Source organism: Aplidium turbinatum, chromosome 15 (assembly GCF_918807975.1).
Source record: "Aplidium turbinatum chromosome 15, kaAplTurb1.1, whole genome shotgun sequence".
In the NCBI taxonomy this organism is placed as follows: domain Eukaryota; kingdom Metazoa; phylum Chordata; class Ascidiacea; order Aplousobranchia; family Polyclinidae; genus Aplidium; species Aplidium turbinatum.
The window spans coordinates 22,079,491-22,096,926 of NC_137486.1; the positions used below are offsets into that span (position 1 = coordinate 22,079,491).

At 39.1% G+C, this 17,436-nt stretch overlaps 2 protein-coding genes across 2 annotated transcripts; one reads left to right on the top strand and one right to left on the bottom strand.

Moving 5' to 3' along the window:
• Positions 1 to 1,701: 1,701 nt before the first annotated feature.
• LOC145784489 (uncharacterized) lies at positions 1,702 to 9,180 on the top strand. Its single transcript, XM_082596316.1, has 8 exons — positions 1,702 to 1,878; positions 2,237 to 2,377; positions 2,896 to 2,952; positions 3,223 to 3,378; positions 4,975 to 5,106; positions 5,872 to 5,950; positions 6,629 to 6,812; positions 7,350 to 9,180. The coding sequence occupies exons 1-8, from the start codon at positions 1,753 to 1,755 to the stop codon at positions 7,357 to 7,359; spliced, it is 885 nt and encodes a 294-aa protein (XP_082452442.1). The 5' UTR covers positions 1,702 to 1,752; the 3' UTR covers positions 7,360 to 9,180.
• Positions 9,181 to 10,526: 1,346 nt separating this feature from the next.
• LOC145784596 (uncharacterized) lies at positions 10,527 to 16,724 on the bottom strand. The gene is made up of 4 exons (XM_082596453.1): positions 16,442 to 16,724; positions 13,356 to 13,568; positions 12,827 to 13,034; positions 10,527 to 12,127 (listed from the first exon to the last, which is right to left on the bottom strand). Exons 1-4 carry the CDS (start codon positions 16,524 to 16,526, stop codon positions 11,155 to 11,157), a joined length of 1,479 nt encoding a protein of 492 aa, XP_082452579.1. The 5' UTR covers positions 16,527 to 16,724; the 3' UTR covers positions 10,527 to 11,154.
• Positions 16,725 to 17,436: the final 712 nt, after the last annotated feature.

Here is a 17,436-nt window from a genome sequence, read left to right on the forward strand (position 1 = left end):
AAGTTTCAGAGTTTGTGGTCCAGAGAACTTTCTATGTAAATCCTTGTGTAGAGATTTCTCACAGCGAACGCCGCAGTATGCAATAAAGCGTCGCGCGTTACTGGTGGTTGTGGTTTGCCAGAGGCATTTCACGCGGAAATCGCTTACCTGCAACTGCAAGCCAGTATGACGTCATCTTGTGATCAGGCTGCAGTTCGACTGATAATCCTGTAGCAATCAGTCAATAGACCTTTCCCGCAGTCAACTGGGGAAGCGTGACTTGGAAAACAAACCACTTTACGAACTGAAATCGTGGTAGTGAAGAACAGTTTTTGAACGTTTTAGTTGTTTTGATTGAAAAATCGCTCATTTTAATCGTATATTATGTAGGCTACTGTAAGTACTTTTTTTACTGAGTATTACAATTGAGTTATCTGCTTTTAGAAAAAATTTGAATTTACTGCAGGATCGTAGCCTATTCAACGTCTGCAAACGTTGAATCAACGTAAAACACGGTTTATTTGTTGTCTGGGTCGGTAACCAGAGGCAGTTTTTGGTATTTAAATTGCAAGTGTAAAGTATCAGCGCCAAAATAGCATCGATGCAATTTGCTGTTGTGGCTATGTGTATCTACTTTAAATAAATAGAGGTATCGATGGGTTGTTATACAGTATTGTTGAAATATTAGACTTATGAATGCGAACCACTTAAACTGCTTATCTCCTGCTACTTAAACCACGGGACTACAAACTACTTATCATATTTTTATTTTCGCTAGAGAGTTACAATGGTAAGTTTAGCATTGCTTTTTGCAAATCTCACTGGGCGGCTACAGCTCTTTAGATAATATGTTTAGAGAGCTAGTTTTTAAAACATTAAACCTGTATTTACCTTTTACAATGATTTCTCCGTTTTCGTCCTATGGCTATTTGTAATCATTCAAATTTGTTTTCAATTGTATACAGAATGATGAGGCAAACTTTTAACGTTAGGTCAAAAAATAACTAAATTTTAGGAAAGTAATTTATAAGTGCTGTAGGGTAGCCGATATAAATTTAATGTTACTCTTTCGAGCTTTGCGTTTTTCTGCACTTTGATTAGAACATCTAGAGGCAAATCTCTCGGGCTTCCTCATAAGGTTTGATTTCTGATACAATAGGCCTACCATATTTTCATCGCCTAAAAAGAGCACACCTTTCGCTAGCTAATAAAATTTTACAAAGTTATATACTGCATTAGCCTATATACTGCAGTATATAATTTTGTAAAATTTTATTTGGTATGTTATTCGCTCTGAGAATGCGCATTGTCATGGTGCGCAAAACGTCAGTTAAGCAATAAACCATTCTGTTTATTGTTACTTTTACTTTAATCAGATGAACGTTGCAACTAGTGCTAGAAACGATAATTATGCTGATGAACACCCAAACTTTCAGTGTTCAACGCAAAGTCAGACAAAATGTACCCACTATTTTTATTCAACCCACATTTTTCTCTAGGACGTTGAACAATAGCAACACATGAAAACTTAACTGCCATCCAAGTAGGCCTAACTCTAGAAACTTCCTTGTAAACCCCTGGAGGTTCGCCAACCCCAAGTTAAGAACCTCTGCTATAGAAGAAACGATGTCATGTGCTTTTCCTTTATTGACTCCTAAATTTGCCCATAACAATACAATGGATACAAACTTACTATGTTGTTGAACATTACTCAGACTATTATAGGAGTCTATTTTTGATTGCTTTACAAATTAACGACTAGAACAATATAAAATGGAGTCTGATGGCAAACCTATCATGGGTGAAACGGGGAGCAGCCGAGTGGAGAACACAGAAGCTCCTCAAACAAATCAAAACGAAAGAGATCGATTTCCGGACAAATTGCTCAAAAGAATTTCCGTATGTTTTGTAACTTATAACTTGTGAGGTGCAGACATCATACTTGGTCGTGACATTATGCGCATTATCATCATCGACACTTTAAGTTCATCTAATTCTGGAGAATGCCAAAAGGAGCCTTGGTTCTATAACCTTGTAGAAAGCTATAATGGAGAAAGCTTTAATTTAAAAACAAAATTATTTCTTTTGTTGTTGATTTTACCTTTATTTTCATGCTTTTCCTTTTGAGTTTGTTTTTTGTTTTCGTAAGAAGTGTCTCGTGTGTTTTAGATGTGTTTTGTTTTTTGAGGCTGGAATGTGTCGTTACCCTTACGGGCGACTGCCCTATTGCAAATGATCAACTTTTTATCGTTTCCAGCTCGCGCAGATGATTGTGGGAGGCGTATCCATTGTTCTAGGTCTGGTGATCGTGATTTTGGGAGCCAACCTCATCTGCGAGATCTACTGCTACGAGTTCAATGAGTCCCTTGTGGGAGCTGGCATGTGGTGCGGGCTTATGGTAGGGGTGACTTTTTCTTCAATAGTGCTTTTTTCAACAAAAGAGCAACTTTTCTTGTAATGTACTGTATACTGCTGTGTTGGATAAGTTTCTTCAAGAACTAACTCGAAAAGTCTATTAGGTATATACACTATATAGACTACTGTACGCAGTCTAAGTCAAAGCCAAAATTCTCTACTTTCGCACATTGTACAATCTAAGTTGTTATTAACGTGGAAATCCTATATATGTCTAAAAGTATAAATCTAACCAAGTCTAAGGGATTAATTTGATTGGCATCGTACTCGAATCTCTATTATTCGAGCATTTGAGTGAGTTCTGGAATTTGGTGCTGGCAGTAACGGATTGCAACATATTTCTTAACATTCCGCCTGGAAACAGGAGCAGCATCATCACTTAGATCGTGGGACAAATTGAGATCTTACGCGTGTGATCCAAAATTAGAAGATGCCGACATCTTCGTAACGCTTTAAACCTTCTTTAAATGGTTCATATTTTAATTGTTAGTTTTGTTCCAGTTTATTGGTGTTGGAATCCTCGCTAACTTTGCTTCAAGGAAAAGGACAACTTGCGTGGTAAGAAAGTCAGCCAAGCTACTAACTTAAGTGGCAATGAGTGCGACTGCTTGTTGATGGGTGTTGGACTGTTGGTGATTACGGGTTTGATGTCAAATTATTATGTATGGTACGTTACAGAGTTCATTTGACGTTTGAAAGAAATCTTCTTAAATTTTAATTAGTGAAGTTTTGTTGCACCGTATATTTACTCCGTAGCATCGACTGAACGAATGTTTTTCCCGTACAAGTCAATCGTTTTTTGACATGGTTTTCAATGCTTCTTCTTAGATGGTTGCATTGTTAGTTGTTGGCTTGTTCACAATCGTCTTCGCGGGAGCCCAGATCACCCTGAGCGTCATTTCCGCTTCTACCGACAGGAACAAGATCAAAATTATTGTTAACGAAACCAATTACAATGGAGGATATCGCGTTTACAATCGTGAGGTCAGAATGGATGATTTGTTACGTATTGAGATAAGAATGGTGATGATAATAATACGACTTCCATTGCAGCCTGGTATCCAATGAAGAGTGCAGACATAGATTGTTGAATAATTAATGGATTGAGTTTCGCTTTTAGCAGCACGATCGTTGCTTACTTCACAGTGTAGATTTTAACGACCTGTTTTAGCCCGATGCTGGGAGTTCGCTGTGGTAGTAGCGAATTGCACTAGTTCTCGGAACACAGTTCCCTAGTCATGTGAGGCTATGACGAATGATGTTGAAGTTAGTGAGTGACTTCACTTGCTTGTTCTTTTGTTTTACTCAACCCTGAACGAAGAACACGCTTTTTACAAAAAGCATGAGATTGGGCTTGCGGAACCGAAAATGACGTATGACTCCCCAGGCAGCAAATCAATCATTTTTACATTGATTCAACGCCTGCAGACGTTCAATCAATGTAAAAATGACGGATTTTGCTGTTTGGGCCAGACGGTAAATCAACCGTTTTTTTTTTCATTGATTTAACTTCTGCAAATGTTAAACCAATGTAAAAAAGCGGTTGATTTGCAGTCTGAGGAAGTGTGATCATTGGCTCGTTTCATAAGCGTCGCAACAGCAAATGTCAATTCTCCTGGGATAGCAGAATAAATATCTTTCTGCAACACGATTTGTATTGATGACGTAGTCATCTCCTTCTTGCGCTTATCGATGCGACCCGAGCCACCGAGTCTTCGACCGTTTTATTTTTATTCGATCTCACGAGGCTTCTGCTATTTTGCATTCATCAAATACTGGCATTTGCACAACAATCTAACCTCTTAGCGTAATTTATCACGAGACTTCTGTCACAAGACTCATGGCTGTGACGTATTATTGTGCGTGATGCACATTAAATTAAACGCCACCTTGCGGAAGTATTTTTACTTGCTGTTGCTGCGCGGGAGAGCTGTTGCATTCTGATGCTTTCATACATTGAGCTCGTGGTCTTCAATCCAATTTTTAAAAATATTTCAGCATAGTGCATTGCTAAGTAGTTTTCGGTAAATGCATTCAGAAGTTAAGCCACTTTAGCTTAGTGGTTAAGTGCCCAACTCAAGAACAAGCGACGCTGGTTCGGCTCTCGGTGTAGGTACTTGAGCAACTCATAAGGACTGGATAATGATTAAAAACCAACCAACCAAATCAGAAAAGTTTGCCTGTCACCATGTTCTGATTGGTTTGCGTGTAATGTGCATAATATTGTTTATCGATAGTTCCATTGTGCAATCCGCCATGCGTGCAGTTAGCAAGTTATCTGGAGTCGAGCACACGACTGCAGAATTGCCCGCAAAACCTGTACGTTGAAAACAAAACTCGATGACGACGATGATGATGATGATGATGATGATAATGATGATGTGTATTAGTGATTTAAAAATCACTTCTAGGTTTTTATTTATCAGGTTAAGAATGGGCCACGCCCCTTCCTTTGAAAAAATGGCCCCTACCACGCGTTGGCGAGGTAGCCTATGTGGTGGTAAATATAATAGTATGTTGTAAGCATTGGTTTGTGTTTAGCCAAAGCAATTTGTATCTGAACCTTAAATTGTATTCCAGCGTCGGGAAATTCCAGTGGCCCTCTTCACCCTCAATATAATCTTAGCTCTTCTTGGATTAGTAATGATTGGACTCCTCATCGCTTCCTCTATCGTCACCTGTTCTGCCACCTGCTGTCGCCCCAGAGCAAACGTGAGTATTTGCAAGAAGGGGTTGATTTATTTTGTCTTGTCCAGGCTTTCGTCGGGTAGTTGACTGTTTAAATTAAGTTACGTGATTGTAAGGAGCCCAGTGTTTGTGTCTACTTTAGGCCATGCATTTAAGTGCCTTGCGAAAGATGCAACCACCCGCTTTTGAAAAACAAATATGTTTCATTTCTGCAATCTTATGGTTCTAAAAGTCAAGGCATTCGACTTTTGCAATAAATGTCTTGCTCTTCTTTGCTATCCAGGGGTCACCAAACTTTTTTCTCTGAGGGCCGGATTGCTGCGAGATTAACAGCTGCGGGCCGGATGCAAATTGCGAAAAGATATACAACTATTTAGAATCTCCATTGACTCGAATTGAGCACAATAAATGACAAAGTCAGCTGTGGAATAGCAAAGTTGTGATGAAAATGGAAAGGTTGCTGGAAAAGTTATCCCCTGCTGTGATACACTACAGGGCATCGTGCTCTTGAAAAAACATTACATCTTTTCAAATTTGGCCTAGGCTGTCCACATTTGTGGTAAAGAACAACATTTTTAACAAAGAAGTCTCTATTACACTAAAGGCAAAGCCACCTTTTTTCCTTAACAGTTGTAGTGCAGCTGTTATTTCTGCAGCACGTGGCGGGCCGGATGAAATCAGTTGGCGGGCCGGTCCTGGCCCGCGGGCCGTAGTTTGGTGATCCCTGAGCTAAACTAAGCTGGCAGGCTTTGAGATGTTTGTTTGTTGTAACGTCACTTTTTATTTCAGTATCTTAACTCCAACATGGCGGTATGTGTTCCCACAGCTGGTGGAATGCAAGTTGCGCCGCAAGCTTACATGACTTCAGGTGACGTCACGTGTTCGGTAGTGTGGCGTCATAAAAGTTAGGAAATCACTTTGTTATGTTACCTGAAGGTTTCCGCATGGATAACTTTTTGTGCATGAATTCACACGAATTAGCCAAGAAGTTAGATTTCTTTTCGCAACAACTGGTCATTTTAATTGAACACAATAACTCAAGGTTTATCTGGGACACGATTTAATTATTTTATTTGTCTAATAGTGTGAATTGTTGTTACTTCTCTTTTGCTACAACAACCAAACACTATGCATTAGACTTGTTTGTAAATTTATATATAAAATTATGCCTATTTATAAAACTACTTTTTTATTTGTTTCTGCGTTTTATAATGTATATGTTTGTATTTGCTAAAAGTGAAGATTTAACCTAACCTGTTTTTTTTCTTGTCTCTTTCAATCACCGGAAGTCAATTTCAATTGAATTTATTTTTCATTGCTGACGCGAACATGTAGAGAACGATGAAGTAAACACACGAATTTGGCACCAACAAAATGAAGACAAAGCCTTAAAGTTTAAAAGTGCAAAGCCACCAAACCTAGAAAAGAAAAAAAATCAACTTTTATTTCGTCGGTTGTAAAAAAGATTCGTTCACTTCTACAGCCATTAGGTTTGTTAGTTTTGCTGAATGGAAAGATAAGGTTTCTTAATCGCATACATATTCAGGCGGGCAGATGTACTACGTACCCCAGGGATACGGGGGTAATCCCCAAGCTACAATGCAACCCATGGTTATGATGCCAATGAACCCTCAAGCCCCGGTTCAATATCAAGTCGTGGGGCAAACATGCCCTCCATATCAAAGTGAAACTTCTATCGCTCCTGCCGCCCCTTCACCCGGTAATCCAAGGTAAGACTGGATTAGTTGGACTTCTAATCGAAACAAGTTATTTTTATCGAAACGAATTTCTTTATAAAGAAATTTAATTTGAAACAAATTCAAAACTACGAATTTTAAACAACAACGAAACAACTAATTTTTAGATCAAAACAAAATAGTTCGAAATGGTTCCACAAACCTGAATGATCGGCAAATCGTTGCTAGCAATGATTGTGGACTTAATTTTATTCTTGATTAAAGTTTTGTGTATCATTCCGCTTTATCACGTTTCAAGCTTAATCTTGGTGTTGTTGCGCGCTTGACGCAATAAACAACATGCACAAGACTCTTTGAGTGCAGAAAGTACTTTAAGTGCTTCGCCTTGGACCGTGTTCATCAAATATTTGCCAAGTTTATTGGAGATTATTGGTGTTCAAAGCCAAAAACATGGAAACAAAATTTCGTTTATAAACAATTGTTGTTTATAAACCCTGTCGAGAAAGTCTTTTGGCTGTCCAAGAAATCGGTTTGAATTTTCCTTAAAAGTAATTCGACGTTTCTTTGCAGCATCGGATAAAGAAAAGTAACTTCAGAAGTGCAAGACCTGGTAGAGAAGGAGCTGTGCAAAGCCGCTGAACAAACTGTACAAATCATCATGTATTGATTTTCTTCACAAAATTTTTATTTTTATTAACAAATCCAACCGGAAAGAGAAACAATGATAAACTGCAAAAAAACAAGCAAAAAAAGTTATAAGAAATAAAACCTTTGATATCCTAATAATTTCAAATTATAAAAACACACAGCACAAACTTCCGCTAAAAAAACAGGCGTTTACCGACAAAATATCACAACGCACAATAAAACGATTTCCACATATCAGTGGTGTATTGGAGGGGTCGCTATCTCCCCACTTTTTATGGCAGGGGATCGTGACCCTCACTTATTCTGACCTTTTCTAGGGGTTCCAGTAGGCTACCATGATGAAAGGGTAACTTAATCCTGGCATTGCCGTCCAGGTTTGAGATTTTTAATCCTAGTTAAAATTGAAGCTAAAGTATCAATAAACCTTGGTCCCGAAGCTGGTAAACTCTTGTACTCTCTGATTGCCGATGGACAAGAGCCAAATATTCTTCACACATTTTTTTGCTCATTTGTTGGGCTAAAGTCCAGTGGTTCTTAACCTTTTTTTCCCCAGCGCCCCTTTTCAGAGATTTCCATAGTCTGGCGCCCACCATAATATAAGGGCTGTAGCCTACTAATGACATTTTCTTCCAAGACTATAAGGCTAGCCTACAGCCAGTAGTAATTAGTTATTAGTTAGTAAGAAAAAACTAGTTTAAGCCGATGTTAGTTTTAATACTAAAAAATCAGCACAGATGTGCCGTAAGGCTCTTCACTTAAAAGTCTTAAGGCACATCTCTGCTGATTTTTTAGTAGTTAGTAAGAGTTACACTAATAACCATTATTGACTGACTATTATTATGACCAGTCCTTATGGTTTGCTTGCACTGCCTGCCCGCTGTCCCTGCCAAAAGCTGACCACAAAATGCCATTTACTTACTACAAGGAAAGGGAAACAATGCCCATTATCAACAACAAAGGCCATGCACAACACCATCCGACGTCCACGCTTGTCGGATGGTGTTGTGCATTGTGCTGTATAGGCCAACATAGAATGCTCTGAGAGAGAATCACTACTTCCCTTGTTAAACACAATCTCTATACTGTATATAGCTCCTCATCCTCGGTGGATTCTCGTACCCCCAGCAGAACTACTAAAGCAAATTTGCAGTGAGGAAAATATCGTTACACCTTCTGAATGTAGCGCCCCCTATAACGCCCCCTGAATATTTCCGCCCCTCTAAAAGTTAACAGCGCCCACTAGGGGGCGGTAGCGCCCAGGTTAAGAACCACTGGGCTAAACCATCATTTTTTGATTTTCTCGTTTGTTTGCTTGTAAACCATTGTGTGACGTCATTGAAGAAGCTTGTTAGAACCAACAATATAAGTTGGCAAGACACATTGTATTTGACATCACAAAAAGTGCAAAAAAATGTTGTGGTGTGACAATAGAGGGATTTCCCTTTTTAATAAAATGACCGCCCAACTCCAAAATTTTTTGTGTTGTTTTTCAAAGTGTCGTCTGGCAACAGCAGAAGCCAGCGATCACGTGATGAAGCAACGTTCTGTGTTTGCTGATCCCTACAATGATTATATCAGTATGACGAAACAAACATGTTTGTCTTCTGAGCAACGAATAGTAATCATCTAATGGAATAAACGCTGATGTTTCTCAATCTCTGTTCTGGTTTCTCGATATCATTGAGGATGAAAAGTTATACAAGGATCCTAGAATGCAACCGAACAATTAAACATAACAAGTAAATAAGATTTGGCCAGGTTTGGGAACTTGTATAATTTATTGAAAAGCTTTCGCATCGTAAACGTGTCTTCTTCAGTATCTTATTCAAATAGAGACTAATTGATGCTGATGTTGACATCTTATTATAATCCTGTAGGATTTTTTTCTTCATTGCAAAACATACATCACACTCCCAGCTAGCCAAATCTGCCGTTTTTACATTGATTCAACGTTTGCAGACATTTTTTTCAAAATATTTAAAGAGATAAATTTGGGGCGATCTCCTTTAAAACACAGAAAATCAACTTTATTCACTGTGCATTAGCAAGGTCAAAATAATGTAGGCCTGGACGTCACTGTGTATTGTTGAATTCACCACCCCTGCGATCACTTGTTGGTCCCGCTCCTGGCAGACCTCATATGAATTAGATTGAAATTGTCTCCCAAAGATAAAAAGTGTTTTTGCCTAAGTGTTATCTTAGTTGGGTTGCGTCAGCAAAAGTTTTGTGACGCTGTAGGCCTATGTATGTTTACATGTGATGATGCACCAACGGCGCCTGATGGCTTACCAGCTTGCATGGTGTGGTCTCGAACTAGCCACCAACGAGTCCAATTTAACCAAAAACTCACCCAATTCGCCAACCAAGGCTTTCTCGAGCAAAATAGTTTTTAATGCTATGAAGTTAGTTGGTCAAAAGAAGATTCAAAAATCTTTCATACAATGGTGATGTTGTTTGAGTAATAAAGTTTCCCATTCCAATAAATTTGTTTGTTTCAACAACCTGCTTGGCACCTCAGCCAGCGTCAGGTGGAGTTGAAGCACAAGAACTTGGAAAATTCAGTGCAGGCTTTTGATTGAAGTTTCCTTTCTGTGCTAAATAACCCAAACTAGCACCAGACAAAAGTTTTGTTTCCTCTTTTCGCTGCTTGTTTATTTTCAGTGTTTGTTATTTGGCAAATTCTGGAACGATCCTTCCTGTGAGTTCATTTGGTTGAGGGCCTGACTTCATATACAAATAAATTTCAAGATTAAGCGACGCTGGGTTCGACTCTCGGGGTGTGCGCTTGAGCAACGCATTCTAAGGACTGCTCTCCATTCAACGGCACCTAATGGTTTAAATAAATCTCCGGCAACAACACTTCAACAATCGGAAACTTCACTCTGTCAACTTCAGGTGACCGGAAATGCGTCAGTGGTTCAAAGCCTCCACAAGTATGTAAAACAGTCAGGATTAAGCTCAAAGAAGCTTTCCCCAGTCCGAAGATAATGATACAACGAACCAATCAATGGCTCGTCTTGTCCGAGATGTCAATCCGAAGGTCGAGATTTATGGAGAAAACTAATTCTTGAATCGGAGACGACCCATGATGACAAATTGAAAAAGCAAAATTTATTATTCGTAACATTTTGAGAACATTTGAAAACAAAAAGAACATGAAAATATACGCAGCAATATTGAACAAACAACTTTTATATCTCTAGAACAGGGGGTCTCTCAATTGTGATGTCACATCACAAAACGTTTACCAGTTCTAAGTTGGTGGCAGTGCTTTACAAAACATGCAAGATATCTGACTTGGAAGTGGTGACAATTTGGTATACGGCCAAATTATCAGCGGTATGAGCAATGGAACCCAAGATTCCAAGTGTATCCAAACACGGTAATAATTATAAGATAATGAACAACTATGTAAACAAATGGTTTGTCCAGTAGCTTTCTTCGTTTCGATTCGTGGGTTCAAGACATCAGTGACACTCTTTGCAGAAAGTGGAGTTGTAACGGCAAAACTTAAACGTACAACAGATGCATTCATTGCATTGAAACGGTTCAATTTGTCGTAAAGTAAACGAAATAAACAAAACTATTATAACCCAGACAGCAAAATTTGTTGTTTTTGCATTGATTCAACATCTGCAGACGTCTGCGTCTTGTAAAAATGGCCGATTTTGCTGTCTGAGAATTACACCTTTAACGATTAACGGCAATAATTGGGATTTAGGTTTTTCTAGTTTTGAAGCATTGAAAGATGCGCTGGCATGTCAGTCACTAAACTTCTCACAGTCGGCAAGGGCGCTACATGCGGCAAAGCAACTTGCACAAATTCACCACTAGATGGCCTAGAATTTGTGCTTACTAAACCACTATGTGACGTAATAGAGCTGGCACGATGGGGCGCGCGTCTGTTGGTAGCAAAGAGCTCGACATCAATCAAAGTCTTTTCATTCATTTCATGTTCAAGCAAATAACTTGTGCGCCTGTCTTGCTCTTCAGTGATGCGATTCGTTGTTTCATTCACCTTCACGCAGCAATTGTTGCGTAATGATTTCGAGCGACAATAAAACCAGACAAACGCTCCGATTCCCACAAACAGGACGAACGCTGCCCCCAAAAGCGCGAACGTTACTCCTTGAACAATTGACGAATTATCATTTTCGGGAACTGGCACGAGAACATTGTTGTGAATTACCTGCTTGACAATTACTTTTGCTTCTCTTTCAGTTTGGCTGGCGACACTACCTGGTGTGCTAATCGTAGAGGACTTCGGTGATTTCTCTTCTTCATCACTGACTTTCGAACTTAAAGAATTCTCAAGATTAAAAATTGAGTTTGTTTTAGGTTTTGAATTTTGTTTCGTGGAGAGCAACTTCAAAGTCACAGAAAGTCCTTGTCTTGTCGTCGTTGTGAACCTCACTACTCGCTTTCCACACCGCGACCCCTGGAATCCTTCGGGGCAGGTGCATCTGTATGAGCCCCGACGATTGACGCACACTCCCCCATTCAGGCATGCATTGTCTCCTAGCGTTTCACACTCATCGACGTCTTCGTCACAATGTGGTCCCCTGTACCCTCCCACGCACATGCATCTAAATCCTCCTGGTAAATTTATACAGGATCCCCCATTAGCACAGGGGCGGAAGGCACATAAATGAACGGGGCGCTTACATCTATATCCGGCGAAGTCTTCAGGACAAAGGCAACTGAAAAAAAGAAAAAGCTAAAATATGAAATTTGTTTTAAATAAAGTACCAAGTATCAACATCACAAGAAAATGGTTGAAACGCCTGGTCAAGAAGTAACTAAACTAAAACGAAGAAATTATCAGTGGTAGCAATCTCTCAGGGGGTAGGTTACTCTTTGCAGCGGCAACAAAGAGTAGCCTACTCCAGAAAGGCTAAATATGAATAAAAAAATTGTTGCTTATATTTTACATCAAACGGACTTCAAAGCTCCAGTTGCACTCCCCAACAGCAAGGCGCACGGAAATATTATTCGCGTTTGTTGCTGCTTGTCCTAATTGTCACGATGAAATCGCAGTAGCAAACCTGTTTTTTTTTCAAAGAAATTCTAAACATTTTATGTGTTTTATTTGAATGATTAAATTATTTTTCATCAACGAAAAATTATTTCTTTTGCGTATGAGCCTCCGGGACTGAGGGTTCATCCATGTAAAATTAAAAAGGAAACTTTAATTTCTCGCTTTTGAAACTCAGATTTTTTTGTTACAGCTCTTTTCTTTCTTCCTTGTCTATTCTATGGTCATGCTATAAAGCTAACCATTTCATTCAGCACCAAGTTACTGCAGAGTCCCCTTTGTTCTCATCATTTAAGAATATTTCAAGCCGTGACATTTTGTTATAGATTTGTGAGTTTCTAGCTTTAAAAAATCAATGAATTACCTTTCACAGTCTCCTGCGTCGTTGGTAATTTGACAAGTTCCACCGTTGAGGCAAAGAGGCGTCGGGAGTTTCCTTAAGGGGCGAAGGGTAACATCGCAATTTACCCCAGTGTACCCAGAGGCGCAGACACATACGTAACTTCCGGTGCCATCGTTCGTACATGTGGCGCCGTTTAGGCAAGGTTTGTGTCTCTGGCAGTACTGAAGGTCTGCAAAAGATGAAAACTATGAAATCAATGACATTGATAACAACTGGCAGATGCGAACGTGTTTTTTATTTGAGAAAAATCACCGCAATTACGTTTATAAGAACATTTTTTTTAGCTTTCTAACATTATCTTTAGTTTAGGTTGCCTTGATTAAATTAGTTACAAAATTACTTTAAAGTATATTAGCCCGATAACTTGCAACTGCGTGGACTGAAAGAAAAAAAACTTTCAGAAAAATGTTATTTGCAACACGCCTCTTATTTTTAGCGGGGATATTTATGTTTTAGATGACGTCGCTAGGTGTCGCTTTACTGTACATACCTAACTGACAATGCCTCCCCCCATAACCATCTTCACAACGACACTCCCCTGACCACCCGCACGCCCCATGAACGCACCCGACCGGTAGTGAGCATCGATCACAGGTCTCTCCCTCCCACCCCTGGAAACAAACGCACTCCCCATTCTCCTGACAAGTTCCTTGCTGAAGGTTGCACTTGGATTTGCAGATGAAGAACGAACTGTTGGAATCTTCTGGAATATGAACAAAAAATGTAAAAACTTGGAAATGTAGCCTATTCATTAAAACGAAGTGTTTGTAAGCCTGCTGATTGAAAGAATAAGAAATAAATGTAAAATAATACTTTCTGTTTGGGAAGCGTCACTTTTGTTGACATGTCTGCAGGAAGATTATGGAAGCACTTCGCTCAACGCACTTTCAAAGACCTCAACGCTTAAAATCTTGATGCCCTTTCCCCCCATGCTGCAGCTATCTGCTACTCCAACGGCCACATTTCCGACGTTTGGCACAGTGAATGGAAAGAAGTTCCGAGACCAATTCAACTCACAATCCTTTCCAATACTAATACACCACATAGAGCAGAACTACTTCGGAAGGAACGGGTGAAGCTCAATCGCTTGCGAAGTGGGGTGTGCCTTTTTATAGCAGTATGTGTTAATGCAGCCTCGCCGACTCACCATCTTGTGCATGCGGCTCAGATTTTCAGACTGCACACCAAATTATCTACAATTGTCTTGTATATCGACCTCAGGATAGATATGTGGACTTCACAACGCTAGATGAACACACAATCCATTGGCTGCTGTACCTGGGTATAACAATGTAATCTGCGGCGGCCTCAAACGCAAGAAAGAGAACATCATGTGTCAAACGCGCTAGATTCACCAACAAAACATTACAAACAGCTCACAGCAGAATTCAGTGTAAGTGTTGCTACGAGGAGCTGGGGGATTGCAAATTAAAGACTTCGAAATCGATGATTTAAAACTGAGACCAAGTTTCAGGAACTTGGGTCGCCTTTCAGATGTTTTGTCATACAAGGCAATGTGGAGACTGCGATTTATCGTAAAATCGGTCAGCAAATACTTAAAATGATCATTCGACGCTACTGACATGCACACAAAACAATGAAAGAAAAGCGTAGGCCTATGTATGTCGGGTGAAGTGTCTAAAACTGATGACCCATCAGCCATCTGTGACATAATAGTGAAATCGTGTGAGCCATCCCAACAAAAGAACAAAACATCAAACCAGTATCTTGCTGTTTTGACGAGTTTCTGTTGTGATTTGTCATTTCTATCAATATTCATTTGAGTTGATATGAAAGTGGCAACAAATATATCAAAGCAAGTTCAATCCGAAAATTAAATGAGGCTGTTTACCAGGCATTTAGTTAAATAACATGATGCGTTCTACTGGTGCGAATTAAGCTAATTAAACTATCACACGATGTCTGGGGTGACAATCTGCTTTTATTCCGACGTATTGACAAAAGGACGAATGATTGACGAAATGACGAATGATTAGCGAAACGTCGGAATGAAAGCATATTGTCACTTTATACAACTTGTGATAGTTTAGCTTAATTTGCACCAGTAGAACGCATCATGTTATTATTCAATCCAATGATGAAACATGTTCCCTAATTGAACGCCATGACAGTTAAGCAATAAGCACGCCATCTCACTGTCTCGAGTCAAAACATATTTTCATGTTACTGTAGTTTTGCTGCAATTGGTTTTCCAATTTTGCAAACTGGGTTCGACTCCCGGCTCAAGCTGGTTGTTGGAAAACACCGCTCACCTCTACCCAGGGTGTAATAAATTGGATGGGTGTAGGGGAGACCGGGGATAGTTCGGACGCGGGGATACCTCGGATAAGGCATTTGACGTCACAGTAGAGTATTGTTAAATCACGTTTACCAAAGCTTTGTGGCTCCATTACAAATCAGGATAAAGTTTGCAAGTATGTCTGGTTTTCTTAGAAAGTTGAGGCAGAAAAAGTAATTTTATCAGTGATATCAAGATTTTAAAATTGTACGTGTAAGGTCATAATTCCGTTGCAGTTAACCAAAACAAACTTTTTATTGATTGAGGTTGTAGTTAGAAAGCAATACTCAGATAAGTGATGATTTTGACCAGCAGTTAATTCGGTAGCCATATTTTCTTTATTTACATGTAGTCACGTGGTCGAGGTTACTTCGGACACAATGGCCGAAGCATCCCCGTGGAAAAAATCAAACTTAAACAAAATCTTATTTTCAGATCTTTTGAATAATTTATTAGATTTTAAAGACATAATGGTTCGAATATATAAAAGAAAAACAAATATTCTGTATTAATTGTCAAATGAACTCAAAACGTCTGCATAAAATTGCTGTCCGAGATGACCCCAGGCATGTCCGAAATTACCCCGGTACCGGGGTGACTTCGGACATTTGAAGACCGTAGAAATTATGCTTTTTATAAGCATTTCCGGTTTTCTGAAACAAACGATACTCCTACCCTTTTTTGGCAAAGCTTTAAGGTTTACAACAAAATAACATTTACAAACTTGCTGTGTAATTTAAAACAAATGTGGGCTGTTTTCAAAAAATCGTCCGACCTATCCCCGGTCTCCCCTAGTTGCTAAAGGAAAGGCGGCCGAGAGAAAGGAACTGGTCACCCTACCTTTATTGGTGCCAAGTGGTGCCACATAACAGTTGAAAATTAAAATCACCTGATTTTTTTTTCACTTTTATGCTCGTCTTTTTAGCCTACTTTTGTTTTTTGAGATACTGACCAAGCTGTTTCTGTGGGCGAAAGTTCTATCAATAAAATATACACCAAATTTTGTTTGCTTTATAAATAAATAAAACATTTATTTCCATTAATGGCGTGTTGGAAACCACCTTTCAATTGTTTCTGAATCATCGATCGACAAATTGAAGGTTTATTTATAAGTTGATTCAAAATAACTTAGGGTGGATTACAGACTATCAGGTATCACTTAAGCCAAAAGCTTCTGTCGAATGAATGAGATCGGAGAAGAGCGCAAAACACAATGAAGCCGCGAGTGTAGACATCGGTGGTTCATTGTTTCCGTAGCTCAAAGCGATTATACTCACCGGTTGCTTTTCCCAGAACTCTTTTCCCCAGCACAATAAACACAATCGTGACAATGGGAAGAATCGCGACTTGACCGCGATGCATTTCCTACGTCAGAAAACTTCACCCAAGTCTCCCGTACAATTCTTGAAGTGAGTGAGAATCTTCACTAATTCGAATCGTTTCGCTTCCAAATTGAGGTTCTTGGAGCAGAGATATCCTCGGGTCAAGTGCTAATATAATCACGTGACCTTTGAAATAGACTTTAATAACAAAAACTTTCAAAAAACTTTTCAAACTCAATTAAAGAAATACTCTGCAACACAAAATGTCAAACTTGAAACATTAACGTCTTTCGGGTTTGCAAATACTTCTGTAGTAAACTTAATGCTAAAAAAATCATTGTTTAAAATTGATTTGTTTTCAACAAAACTCAAGTTGATGCAGCTAATCTTCTGAGTTACCTCACACGAAAACGTTTGCTTTTTGACCATCATTCTTTAATTGAATAAACTTTGGATAATTTTCAGTGGCCAATAAGTCTAGACCTGCGGAACCTAATCCACATTGTTATGTTCTGCTTGTTATTTAGAGAGAATTGTGAAATCTGAATCCTTTACTCTGAAACGTGTGTGACATCATCGTCATCATCAGCCGGTCATGCCACTGCTGGCAGATGGCCTCCACATATGTTTCCACGCCATTCTGTCTTTTGCTGTTCTCATCCAGGTGATGCCAATCTTAGTGTGACATCACGATAGGTTAATTTATAATAATAAATATAATCATAATTATTTATTCAACCATATAGTGATGTCACACAAGTCCCAACACTTCTCAAGAAGGAAAGATTAGAATTCAAACATTTTCTACCACATTTTTCTTGGCTAATCCACTGTAGGCCTATCCTGCCAACTACTTTCCCTTGTTTACAAATAAACTTTTTGTTTTAGATTTTATCAAAGATTTGGTTAAACTCTAACAGAGGCTTGAATGCGGAACAACTTTTACAGGA

What these genes read in the sequence shown, in the direction of transcription:
- LOC145784489 (XM_082596316.1), top strand. Translation starts at nt 1,753, where the DNA reads ATGGAGTCTGATGGCAAACCTATCATGGGTGAAACGGGGAGCAGCCGA. An exon ending in GCATGTGGTGCGGGCTTATG is followed by an intron (nt 2,378 to 2,895) that starts GTAGGGGTGACT and finishes GTTTTGTTCCAG; the next exon opens with TTTATTGGTGTTGGAATCCT. An exon ending in GCAAGCTTACATGACTTCAG is followed by an intron (nt 5,951 to 6,628) that starts GTGACGTCACGT and finishes ATACATATTCAG; the next exon opens with GCGGGCAGATGTACTACGTA.
- LOC145784596 (XM_082596453.1), bottom strand. Translation starts at nt 16,526, where the DNA reads ATGCATCGCGGTCAAGTCGCGATTCTTCCCATTGTCACGATTGTGTTT. An exon ending in AGTTCTGGGAAAAGCAACCG is followed by an intron (nt 13,569 to 16,441) that starts GTGAGTATAATC and finishes TTCATATTCCAG; the next exon opens with AAGATTCCAACAGTTCGTTC. An exon ending in GGGGAGGCATTGTCAGTTAG is followed by an intron (nt 13,035 to 13,355) that starts GTATGTACAGTA and finishes CATCTTTTGCAG; the next exon opens with ACCTTCAGTACTGCCAGAGA.